Source organism: Macaca thibetana, chromosome 7 (assembly GCF_024542745.1).
Source record: "Macaca thibetana thibetana isolate TM-01 chromosome 7, ASM2454274v1, whole genome shotgun sequence".
Classification (NCBI taxonomy): Eukaryota; Metazoa; Chordata; class Mammalia; order Primates; family Cercopithecidae; genus Macaca; species Macaca thibetana.
Window position 1 is genome coordinate 37,013,837 of NC_065584.1, and position 12,691 is coordinate 37,026,527.

General features: G+C 46.0%; 1 protein-coding gene across 1 annotated transcript in view; it reads right to left on the bottom strand.

Annotated features, from left to right (window-relative positions):
- Positions 1 to 2,641: 2,641 nt before the first annotated feature.
- The window catches only part of TTC9 (tetratricopeptide repeat domain 9), a 32,826-nt gene continuing 22,776 nt past the window's right edge, over positions 2,642 to 12,691 (bottom strand). The window contains exons 2-3 of the mRNA XM_050797405.1: positions 7,608 to 7,790; positions 2,642 to 4,284 (exon numbers count right to left, since the gene is read on the bottom strand). Of these exons, the coding sequence (XP_050653362.1) occupies positions 4,205 to 4,284; positions 7,608 to 7,790 (263 nt within the window). The 3' untranslated portion in view covers positions 2,642 to 4,204. The remainder of the gene's footprint in view (positions 4,285 to 7,607; positions 7,791 to 12,691) is intronic.

Genomic DNA, 12,691 nt, shown 5'->3' on the forward strand with positions numbered 1-12,691 from the left:
TTAAGAATTTATGTATGTCAAAGAGCACCATAAACAAAATTTGAAAGCAAAGCACTTGGAAAGCATATTTGCAGCATTTCTTGACAAAAATAATATTCTTAATAAAATTACAAATTGATAATAAACATACCGATATCAAATAAATAGAAAATTCACAAAGAAAGAAGTACAAATGGTCAATAAGCATATGAAAATGTTATTCGCGAAGAGTCAAAGAAAGTTAAAATAACATTGACATACTATTATCCCAGCTATCAAATTGGTAAAGATTTGATAAGTGATGATACCTAGTGTTAGGGTGCAGGAAACAGGGTACTCTCTAGACTCCAAATAGGAGAGTGTTTTGGTACAAACTTTCTGGAGGGTGGTTGGCAACATGTATCAAAATTCTTAAAAATAGCCAAGCAAGTCTCTTCTTGGAGTTTATCCTAAGGAAATAGTTATAGACATGTGCAAAATTTAGCTACAAGAATGTCAGCTGCAACACTATTTACAATAAAGATTGGGAACAAATGAAATAATCACTATTTGGTGACTGATGATAAAAAAAGGGTCCATCCGTATAAATGAAGATGCTGTTGAGAACGTTTGATATGCAGAAAATGTTCATGATATTATTAAGTGAAGGAATAGAAGGAACAAAAAACAAAAAGTGTCCAATATGCTGCCATTTGTGTGTGATAAAAGAATATATACATATGTTTGACAATGTGTAAGCATCTCCAGAAGGATGTAAAATAAATTAGAGGGAAACTAGATGCTGGCAGACAGGGTAGGGAGAAGATTTACTTCCGACTACAGAGCAGTTTGTACTTTTTGAATCTTGTGTCTGTGTATGTATTACATATTCTAAAATATAAATACACATTTGAAAAGTTATTAAAGAGTATATTCAGTGTGATCCAGTTTTTGTTTAAAAAAACCCACAACTGTGCGTGTGCATGTGTACATTTACACCAAAAAGAACTAAAAGGTATATTCAAAAGAACACACATTTGTCTTGGGTGGTAAGCTTATGGATTGGATTTTGTCCTTTTTTCCCCTAAAACTTCTACAATACACACATGATGCTTTCACAATAATTAAAAAGCATTAGTTTTTCCCCCAAAGAGTCCATCGCAAAAGTCCAGGCAGGGGATGACAGTGCAGGTCAGATGCATGATTAGTACTCCAGTTATATAGGTCAGCAGTGACATCCACAAAGTATGGAATTAAATCACAGTTCTTGTTTTGGGGAGGGATGAGGAGAAGGAAGCTGAAGATTTGGTAGGGAGAATGAACCTGGTTTTGTGCTCTAAAGCCTTTGTTGGACAAATGCACAGAAAATTCAACCCTGTCACCCCAAACATCAACCAATACCCCAGGTAGCTTTTTTTCTTTGGGATTATTTAACTTCGGGTCACAGTGAATGGAGTTCCAATAAGCCTGTATATCTAAGTTAACCAAATAAGCAGATGACCTGGACGCTTGTTCTATGAGGTTCTGAGAGGCTGTCCTCATTTCGTTCTGGTTTTTGATCTTTCTACATGGGATGGCTACAATCATATCCCCAACTGTCCAGCCCTGCCCCAGCACACTCATGTAAACAAGACCTCTCTCCTGTCTCTGCATGGGGAATAATTACTCAGAGTCCTTCCTGACGCATAAAGACCAAGGGAAGACCCTGGCAGTTTGAACTGGTTCTCCGGGTGACCTCTGCCCTTCTCGTCATCCTTCAGATCCTAACAAACTATCTGCCAAATCACAAACGTTCTAAGTTGAAGGCTTGGGAATGGGGGTGGGGGTCGGGGGGTTTGAACACATGCCCGTGTGGGGCCATAGGGTAGTTTTGGGTTAGGGTCATATAAAGCCAGCTAGGAGGAAGAGGAAAGACAGCCTAACATAGTAGGGATTGGGGAGAATGTGGCAGCTGAAACAGCTTCTTCCTTTTCCTCTTCTCCAGAGAGTGAGCTCTAGGTGAGTAATGGCAGGGCCCTCAATATTTCCAGCACCTTCCCCGTACCCCCCATTGAAAGCCTTTGGGGAACTATGTGAATATAACTTACGCTGCTCTCTTCTGGGCCCCTGGGCTGTGATTGGATTCTGCTGTGGTGGGGCATCTGCTTATATAATTAACCCATATTTAACTTTGTGTTTCCTTTCAGTCTCAGTTGTGACCCTTTCCCAATGCTGGGGATGGGTGATGAATGCTAGAGGAGTTGTTGGGATACATGCTGGCTCCATCAGTAAGTAGAATGAGCAATACATAGACATAACTACTGGACCTCAGCTGCCTTTTTCTGACCTGTCACTGCTCTGACCACTAGGGATTCTGGCCTCTGGTCTTTTTGGGCCCTTGAGTAAATACATGAGAAAGCCATGTACTATCACTGACATCATGAACACTTTTCAGGTTAATACATATAGTCCTGTTCTCAAATGGTTATAATTGCCCAATATTATACTTATAGAGAGGCAACTAAGTATAGCATAGATACCAGCCAGAGCTCTGGAGTCAGGCAGGTCTGGTTCAAATCCTAGCTATGCCACTAAAGGCCATGCAACCTTGGGATAATTAATTTTTCTGGTTTTCAATATTCTTACCCATCAAACGGGAACAGTATCCCAGAGTAACTGCATGAAAGAAATGAGATTATACATGTAAAGATCTGAAGATAATGCATTTAATAAATCCTAACTATTCACATTATTGCATCTGTATATATTTTAATTTTCTACAACATTGTCTTTTTCACTAGTCACACGAAAAATACATGAAAGTGCTCTGGTAATTTTAAAGCATTATATAAATTAAAGGTGTCATTGGTAATAATCTCATATGCATTTCTTAACCCTTCCATTTCCTTGAAGACTGAGACTACATCCCATGTCCCACAGCACATTGCACAATGACGGGCAAACAATACGCCCTCAGTAAGTCTTTCTTGTTTGACCGAAGCAACATGGCTTAGCATAATGAGCACAGACATCAGGAGACTAGGCTGGGATGAAATTAGTTTAAGGCAGGAGAGCCAGTCTGCAGTCATAATTTATTCATTCAACAAGTATTTGTTGAACACATTCTATGTGCTAGATATTGAGTTCGGATTATTTCATCAAAAGAAGATTGTACAAGTTCTGACAAAGCCAAGCCCCTGGGCGGTCTCCACAATCCCAGCCCACTCTTAAAAGCACAAAGGCTGCAGCCACCATTGTCTGCCACTGGACAAATGGCCAATTGCTTTGGGGGAAGCCCCATCCTGCCTGGCTGTAAGTAGCTCTGACTGAGGGTTGGAGGAAGGAGTAAAAGTGAGGGAGCGGGCTGCTTACAGAACTGACAAGAACTACTATCTGTTAATTTATTTTTATTTACACTGAATCAGTCCACAGTTCATTCCCCTAGTCTATATGATGCTCTTTCCCCTGGTCATCATCTTTCCCTCCCTGTCACCTACACAGTCACCCTGTCTCAAACCTTGGCCCACTTCATCCTGCCCTTCTGCGGTCACAGCTGCCCGCTGGGTGGGAGTCCGGGGGAATGGTATGTGTAGTCACCAGAGGGCACTGAGTGGGCTTCAGTGGCATGTGAATCCTGGCAGAGTCTCGGATCCCTGACGGGGAGAGGAGAAAGCACAAGCCAAGACAACGGGTTGGGGAAGGAGGCAGGGGCTAAGGTGACTGGTTGGGGGTGAGGGGTGGGAACTCCAGTGTACACATTCACAGTCTCTACGTCGGCTTCACCAGTGCTTCTGCTGTTTGTCTCATCCCTGGATTTCGAACAGTTGCCTTGAGATGTTCTGGCTCTGGTCTGTCAGGAAGGTGTGGAAGGATCCAGCCCATGGGCTGTGTGCCTGCTGCCTATGGGATGGTATGCTTGCCAGGCTCCGCCTCTGTCAGAAGCACTGGCCAAAGTCAAAGCCACAACAGCATCCCAGCCCGCGAGACTCCTCTCCAGCTGTCCCAGCAGAAGCCGGGCCCCTCTCAGTCGCTGACCTGCCAGAGGAGAGGATGTCTCCAATGTCTGGGCGACCTACCGGATTCCAAATTTGCATCTCTCCTTCTTTTCACACTGGGAGGAGACAAAGAGTTGGGGTGCAACAGGAGGAAAAATGGGGAGCCAGAAGAAGTGGGGAGAAAGGAACAGAACCCAGGACAGGGCTCTCCACCAGGGGGTGTCTGGAAGTCCCCGGTGAGGCGTGGGCGCAGCTCTGGAGATGCTTCCTGGTTACATGGCTTCTTTCTCTCTCTGGGAGCATCGGCTGAGCTTCATCTCCGTCAGCTGGATATACCGAATCACGTTGGTGTCTGTGAGGAGAGAATAAACCTTAGGGAACACCAGGTGAGGGCAACTATCACATTTACACAGAATCAGCAAAGGCTGTGTCTGCAGACAACCAGCAGGCCAGGCTCACCCAACCAAGGTCCCTTCCGCCTATCCATGGTGGCTGAGAGGGCAACTAGGTGTTGGCCTTCTCCTTCACTGCCTCCCCTTAGCAAATGTGGACAGGTTGGCCTGACCCAGGGGACATGAGAGAGGATGGGTGGGAGAGGAGAGATAATTTCTCTCCTTCTTTCTATGCAGCAGCATATCCCAGTGGTTTGCCAGCCAGCGCAGTTAGTTTAGTGAGACCCCAGTTGGAGTTTAACAGCAGGCAAGTTGCCACCTTCTCTGAGCCTCCTGTCCCATCTGCAAGAAGCAACCTCCACTTTTTTTTTTTTTTTTTTTTTTTCTGAGATGGAGCCTCACTCTGTCGCCCAGGCTGGAGTGGAGTGGCGCAGTCTTGGTTTGCTGCAACCTCCACCTCTCAAGTTCAAACAATTCTCCTGCCTCAGCCTCATGAGTAGCTGGGATTACAGACACATGCCACTGTGCCCCGCTAATTCTTGTATTTTTAGTAGAGACGGGGTTTCATCATATTGGCCAGGCTGGTCTTGAACTACTGACTTCAGGTGATCTGCCTACCTTGGCCTCCCAAAGTGCTGGGATCACAGGCATGAGCCACCGTGCCCAGCCAACAAGCTCCATTTTTGAATGCCAACCTTGTGCCAGGTTTCTAACCTTCATGATCTCATGTAATCCTCACTACAATCCCGCAAGGTATGTATCCTCCTCCTCACTGTGACAAAATGGAATAGGGATCTTGAGAGATTAAGTCAGATGCCCAAGGAGACACATAGTAAATTGTGTGTCTGGCTGCAAAGCCTGCCTCTCCTGAGGACTGTAATACCTGCCTCATGAAATTGCTCTGAAGCCCAAAATAGGTAAGTCTAAAAGTGCTTAAAACAATGATCAATAAATATTAATCTAATGTAATTTTTTTTTAAGCTTGAAGAGTTTAAAATGACTTTGCTTTATTGTCTTATTTTTGTCCTTATAAGTAGGGTCAGATGACCACCTCACCAAAACAGGGGCATTTCTTCTCAGTTCCTGTTATTAGTGAGGAGGGCACGGCATGGATCAACTGCTAAGTTCCACACGCACCAGAACATAAGAGTGACAGGGTGCCTGGAATAGTTACTTCTGGAAGTAAAAATGAATACTATATCATGCTAAAAAATGCCAAGCGTATACTCCAGGACAGTGCTGGCAGATAGCAGTGCTCCAGAAAATTCTGTTGTATGAGTCCAATGCTTAGTCTTCAAGCTGCTTACAGTTGGTGGAACACAATTTATATACAGAAAATAAATCAACAACAAGGTGTTCTTTAAAAAGATAAAAAAAAAGTATACATTTAGACGTTTGTAAATTGATCCTAAAGTTCTTTAAAAACTTTTGAAAGGAGGATTGTATTTAAAAAAAAGGCTGGGTGTGGTGGTTCATGCCTATAATCCCAGCACTTTAGGAGGCTGAGGCAGAAGGATTGCTTGAGCCCAGGAGTTCAAGACCAGCCCTGGCAACATAGCAAGACTTCGTCTATACAAAAAATAAAAAACATTAGCCAGGTATGGTGGTGCATGCCTGTAGTCCCAGCTATTGGGGAGGCTGAGGTGGGAGGATCATTTGAGCCCAAGAGGTGGAGGTTGTAGTGAGCTGAGATCATACCACTTCACTCCAGCCTGGGTGACAGAGCGAGACTCTGTCTGAAAAAAAGAAAAAATTAATCATATAAACAACAACAATAGCAACATCTAGTCAAGGTTGTTGTTTAAATGTTACTTCCTCAGAGAGGTTCTTTCTGACCACTTGGTCTAAAATAGCTCCCCACCTTTACTCTTTTTTTTTTTTTTTGAGACAGAGTCTCACTCTGTCACCCAGGCTGGAGTGCAGTGGCACGATCTTGGCTCACTGCAACCTCCACCTCCTGGGTTCAAGTGATTCTTCTGCCTCGGACTCCTGAGTAGTTGGGACCACAGGCGCGTGCCACCATGCCCAGCTAATGTTTTGCATTTTTAGTAGAGACAGGATTTCACCATGTTAGCCAGGATGGTCTCGATCTCCTGACCTCCTGATCCACCCACCTCAGCCTCCCAAAGTGCTGGGGATTACAGGCGTGAGCCACCGCACCCGGCCTTACTCTTTATTTTTTTTTTTAGACAGGGTCTTGCTGTCGCCCAGGCTGGAGTACAGTGGTGCCATCTTGGCTCACTGTAGCCTCCGCCTTCCAGGCTCAGGTGATCCTTCTGCCTCAGCCTCCCAAGTAGTTGGAATTACAGGTGGCCACCACCACACCCAGCTAATTTTTGTATTTTTAGTAGAGACGGGGTTTCATCATGTTGGTCAGACTGGTCTTGAATTTTGGAGCTCAAGCGATCCACCTGCCTCGGGTTCCCAAAGTGTTGGAATTATAGGCATAAGCCACCACACCCAGCCCTCTGTTTACTCTTGATCTCTTTATTCTGCTTTATTTTCTTCACAGCGTTTATTACTACTAAATAGTTCATTTGTTTACTGTCTGTTTGCTTGTTTACCGGTTGACTTCCAGTCATCCCTTGGTGGAGAGTCCCTCCCTGGGTTCTGTCCCCTCTCTACACTTTTTTTCCCACTTACAATAGACAGTGAGCCATTATAATATAAGCTCTTTGAAGGCAACAACTTTCTTTGTTCACTACTATATACCTAGCAACATTGTACCCCCTCAATAAATATCTGTAGAATGAATGAATGAATGACTGGTGGATATGATCTAAGTGAATGGTATAGATTACACATGTCCTAAGGATTAGGATCTGACTGGAGGAGTCAGAGCATGCTTCCTGAAAGGTGCTGGGCTTAGCACCAAATTTGCCTGTTTGTATTCTGTGTCATCAACCAGACGTGAGCTCCTCATGGGTAGGGACCATGTCTTTTCATCTATTCCCTTGGTGCTCAGCACAAATCTTGGCACATAGTATGAATTCAATATACATTTGTTGAATAAGTGAAGAGAGCTGGATTCTGAGTTGAAAAAGATGAGGAATTCTCTACTCTATTTGAAGAGAAGAGGTGCCCATGCTCCCTGGAACTCAAACCCTAGGCAAATGCATGGGCTGTGTGCTCCTCTTACTTACGTCTTATCATATATCTGATCCCTAATTTTGCCATCTCTGCCCCTGCCTGGCCCTCCTAGCCAAGAAAACTGCTGCAATGAGAAGGTTCCAGGAGCCAACAGAGCGGGCAGGAAGTAAGAAAACGGCTATTTCCGCCTTACCTGTTGGTTGTTGGGTCCTTGCTTCTTTCAGGTAGTAGAGTGCTTTGTCATAGTCCCCAAGGTGGTAGAAGGCCACACCAGACCGGTAAAGGGCCTTGAAGTTCTCCCCTTCCTTCTTCAAGACTTTGAGGCAATATTCCTTGACTCGTTCATAGTTTACCAGCTCAGCCTGGAGCAGGCAGGCTATGGAGGAAGGGAGGGAAAATGCCATCAGCACAACAGCGGCCGGCTCTGCATGTCTCCCTTGAGTTCCCTCTCTCCAGAGGTTTAGCAGGGTTGGGGTTTTCCACTGGGGTTTATGTCATGGGATTTGTCTTCCAATAATCCTAGGCTCCCCGACCAGTTTCATCACTAACAAGCCATGTTAACAAGCCTTGAACAAGTCACTTAACCTTCTGTTATGGGTTGAATGATGCCCACCCTTCCACCATGAAAAGATATGTTGAAGTCCTAACCTGCAGTACCCAAGAATGTGACCTTATTTGGAGACAGGGTCTTCACAGAGGTGATCAAGTTGAGGTCATTAGAGCAGGGCCTAATTCAGTTGTTTGGGTGAGGGAGAAGGGACAAGATGGAGGAAGGTGAACAAGATGGAGCAGTCCCTGTTGTTTCTGGGTTCTTCATCACAGATTTTCCCATGCCCGGGAAAAATTCCCGGGCCCAGAGAAAGAACCAAATCAACTGAGCATGCGCAGAGTGACGTCAAGCTGGGGACACTGAAATTCAAGAAGCCACTCCTACACACAGGCCCCAAACTCCTCCCCTTCCAGCTCCCAGGCATAAAAGTCCGCCGTGGGTAAGCGCCGGTGTGACTTCTTCGGCCCCGGCATTCATGGACTGGAGAACCTCACCCGAGAGCACCGGCACGACTTCCCTGGCCCTTTCCTGCGGACCAGTGAACCTTGCCCGAGAGTGCGTGCATATTTGCAAATAAAAGGGCTGCCACTTTCTTCGCTCGTTTTGGCCTTTATTGATATTTAGTCTTTGCATCTATTAATAATAGTAATAGAGAAACAAAACACCAGTGTGACTGGTGTCCTTATAAAAAGGGGAAATATGAACATAAAGACAGACACACACAGAGGAAAGACGACGTGATAAAACGTGGGGAGAAGATAGCCATCCATAAGCCAAGGAATGCCTGAGGCTACCAGAACCTTGCAGAGACGCATGGAACAGATTCTTCCTCACATCCCTCAGAATAACAACCCACCAGCACCTTGATCTTGGACTCCTAGCCCCTGGAACTGTGAGACCATACATTTCTGTTATCTCAAGTCACCCAGTTTGTGGGACTTTGTTATGGGCAGCCTTAGGAATAAGCTACCAGAGGCAATCATCATCATCTTCATCATCATCTTCGTCGTCATCATCACCATCATGGCCAATATTTGTTGAGTGCTTACCTTGTAGAGATGCTGGTCTCATTGTTTTACATGTATTACTGATATAATCCTCAGAATACTCTGATGTGGGTACTACTATTGTTTCAGTTTTACAGGTGAGGAAGTTGAGGCTCAGAGAGCTCAAGAAATTTCCCAAGGTCACACAACGTGAAAGAGGCAAAGATGGGATTTAAACCGAAGCTGTCTGGCTCCAGAATCCAAGTCCTTCCTAATCTAGTTGTTGGAGGGATTATGTAAAATAATGGCTATAAAGTACTTAACGTGGGTTTGGCACATAGCAAGCATGAAAAAAATGTTAGTTAACATTCTTAGAATTCTTTTTAGCCTTGTGCCAGTAACATCTGCCTCTGACTTCCCTCAAGTTCCCTTTCATATATATTTGTCTCTGCAGTTCCTGAGAAAAGGGGCTTTCTGGTAGGCTAGTGACGAGCTCATACAGGGCACATGTCTGGACATGAGAGACCTAGGTGTCCCAGGCAAGAGGAAGCTATGGCAGGCAGGTCTTATGGTAGAGAGCCCTCCCCATCCCACAAACAGCCATCTTTGAGTAAACTGTGTCCCTTTGAAGCTTTCTCTTACCAGCTCTGAGCCACAGGGAGCCACAGGGCTGAGACTAGGGTGATGACACGCCTGGAGGATGACTAAATAGCCTTGAAGAATGATTGAAATTTTGTGCCCTAGGCACCTCCCTCTAATCCCAACCCTGCTGAGCCACCTCACCTCCATTTAACCACTCAAATATCTAGTAGGCATTGACCAAAGGCAAAGAATGTTGTATATTTGGAGGGATTACAAAAAAAGAGACAGGAAAAAGGCACCTGTCTGCTTCTTCAAAGCACATAAAACCAGAGACTTAGGAGGCAAAACTGGTGCTTCTGTTCACAACCCAGCTGGGTGGCTGGGGGAAAATGCTGATGCTCTGTTCCTTCTTTGTGCCCAGACTTTTCCACACTGACAGAAGACACCTCAGGATAGAGACAAGTCACTGATTTCAATCTTCAGGGATCTAACTTCAGTCATTCTGACCCCTTAAGTAACTTCTCAGGTATCAGAATTGCTGAGTTTTTTTAAGAGACCAGACTTTTCTTTGAGCATTTAGGACCAAAAAAGTCCATTCTTTCACAGAATGAGGAGAAATACACAGACTCTCAAGATGAAGGTATGAGAACCAGGAAGTGAAAGAGAATCAGCCCAGATCTAGAAACTGACCTGTCAGGTTTCACTGGCTGCAGGGCAGAAAGCCAAGTCAACAGAAGCAACAGGCTGCTAACCCCCTGAGGGCAGCTCCTGTTCACCCAGGACTACAATCTTCTGGTGCGCCAGGGGGTCCTTCTGATCAGCTGATGCTACAAGCCCCGCTCCCCTCTCCTCCCTCCATGGTGGGGTCTTAGGCCCTTCTGTTCCCTTCCTCACCCCCATGTTGTTGGAGCCTGTGCTGGTGCTTATGTGGCTGTACAAAGAGAGAGAGGGGTTTCTGTACAAAGGTTCCTGGATGTGAACCTCAGTGAATGCTACTTGTGTGGACTTGGCTCCAGCACCTGCTCCCAGAGCTAAAAGCTGTCCTGTCCACAGCTTCCACACTCCCTGTCTGATGTCCTCTCTGACCAGGCCCAGCAGCCCTCTTCCTGTCCAGCCCTCCCTCTTCAAACAGACACTTCTGTTTGCTGACCCTGGCAGTCTAGGAAAAGGACCTTTGTTTTGTTTTTTTTTTTTTTTTTTTTTTTTTTTTAAACAGTTTTTGAATGCATAAAATGGTGGTGACAGGGGGAGGGGAAGCAAAGAGGCCTGGAAATGGGGAAGGCTCCTCACTCCCACAAAGGGTCAAAGGAACCACAGCAATCAATTTTCGGCACTTACTTGGTAAAAACATTTCTAGGTCCCCTGCAGATCCGGTGGGAACTGGCATACCTGGCTGTGGACTAGGATTCAGACCTGGGGGGAGGCAGGGCTAGGCTGGTTATAGGGTGTGCAGCCTCAGCTGACACGAGAGACAGGGCCCAGAAAGATGGAGAAATGGCTGGGCCAAGAAGTGGAATCTGGATAAGATGTTGGGATGCCAGGCCAGGACTCTTTTTTTTTTTTTTTTTGAAATGGAGTCACGCTCTGTCGCCTAGGCTGGAGTGCAGTGGTGCGATCTCTGCTCACTGCAGCCTCTGCCTCCTGGGTTCAAGCAATTCTCCTGTCTCGGTCTCCCGAGTAGCTGGGACTACTACAGGTGCCCGCCACCATGCCTAGCTAATTTTTGTAGTTTTAGTAGAGACGGGGTTTGCCATATTGGTCAGGCTGGTCTCAAACTCCTGACCTCTGGTGATCTGCCTGCCTCAGCCTCCCAAATTGCTGGGATTATAGGCATGAGCCACTGCACCCGGCCCAGGCCAGGACTCTTAAGGGAATCCAGGGGTGGAGGGGGTGAGAGCCAGGCAGGAGGCTGGCCCCAGTGCTACCTCCAGGTGATTTTTAGGCACCTCTCTGCTTTTGGGTGGGTAGCTACTGGTACATCTAATAAGCCCATGGGATAGGTCAGATGGCATGACAGCAGGCACATGTGAGGGTGGAGGAAGTTAAGAAGAGGTGGACTGGCTGCCTCCTGATTGCTCCTTCCCCATCCCTGTAGCCATTAGCCAGGACCTGGCATTGCAGTGGACCTCAGGATAAGTGGTATCACCCCACAGTGTGTTCTCCTCATGGTTATTAATCCATTCTGTGGTGTCAGAGGTGCTAAATACTTCACATACACTATGTCTTTTTAATCCTCACATCAACTCCATGAAACAGGCTCAGGTTCTATTTTTATCTTTCTTTTATAGATGATGAAACTGAGTTCCAGAGAAATGAAGTAACTTGCTGAAGGTCACCCAGCTGGAAGGTGGTAGAATTAGGATATCAGCCCACTTCTGTCAGGCTTCCAAGACTGTGCACTTGACCTCTGGGGTGTCTGTGGGGCTGCATTTGAAGCCATCGGAAACCCACACAGCCCCTGGGGAGAAAGAGAGGTCATCTGTGGAAACCCCCTTCTGCTGTGTTCCAAAGCTAACAAGCAAAAATTGATGCCTAACTGCTGGGCACTGCGTGGGGCAGTGGGATCAGGTGATGAGCTGACATCCCCCCCACCCACCTGGGGCTAACAGATGGGCAGGGAGGGCAGAGGTCATATTATCTCAAATATTCACATGTGGGTTAAGTGCTATGAAGGACAAAGGTAGAGAAGGAGCATACCCAGGCAGGAGGGGCCTTACCTTGATCTAAGGTATAATGGGAGGCCTTCTTGGAAGAAGTGGTATTTTAGCTGGGATCTAAAGATTGGGTATTTCTCAGCCTCAGCACTATTGGCATTTTGGACTAGATGATTTTTTTGTTACATGAGGATGTCTGGAGCCTTGCAGGATGCTTAGCAGCTCCCCTAGCGTCTTCTCACTACATGCCACTTGTGACAGCCAAAAAATGTCTCTGGAAATTTCCAAGTATTCCCTGGGTGGTGGGGTGGTGGTAAAATCACTCATGTTTGGGAATCACTGATCTGGGTGAAATTGAGACGTTTTCAAGGCAGAGCCCAGAGAAAGAGAGTGGGCGAGGGTGAATGGACTGTTTGAGAAAGTTTGGGAAGCCATGCCTGCAAGGCTGGAGCAGAGAACCAGAGGGAAGGGTGAAAGAGGTAAAGCTGGAAAAGAAAGAAACCAG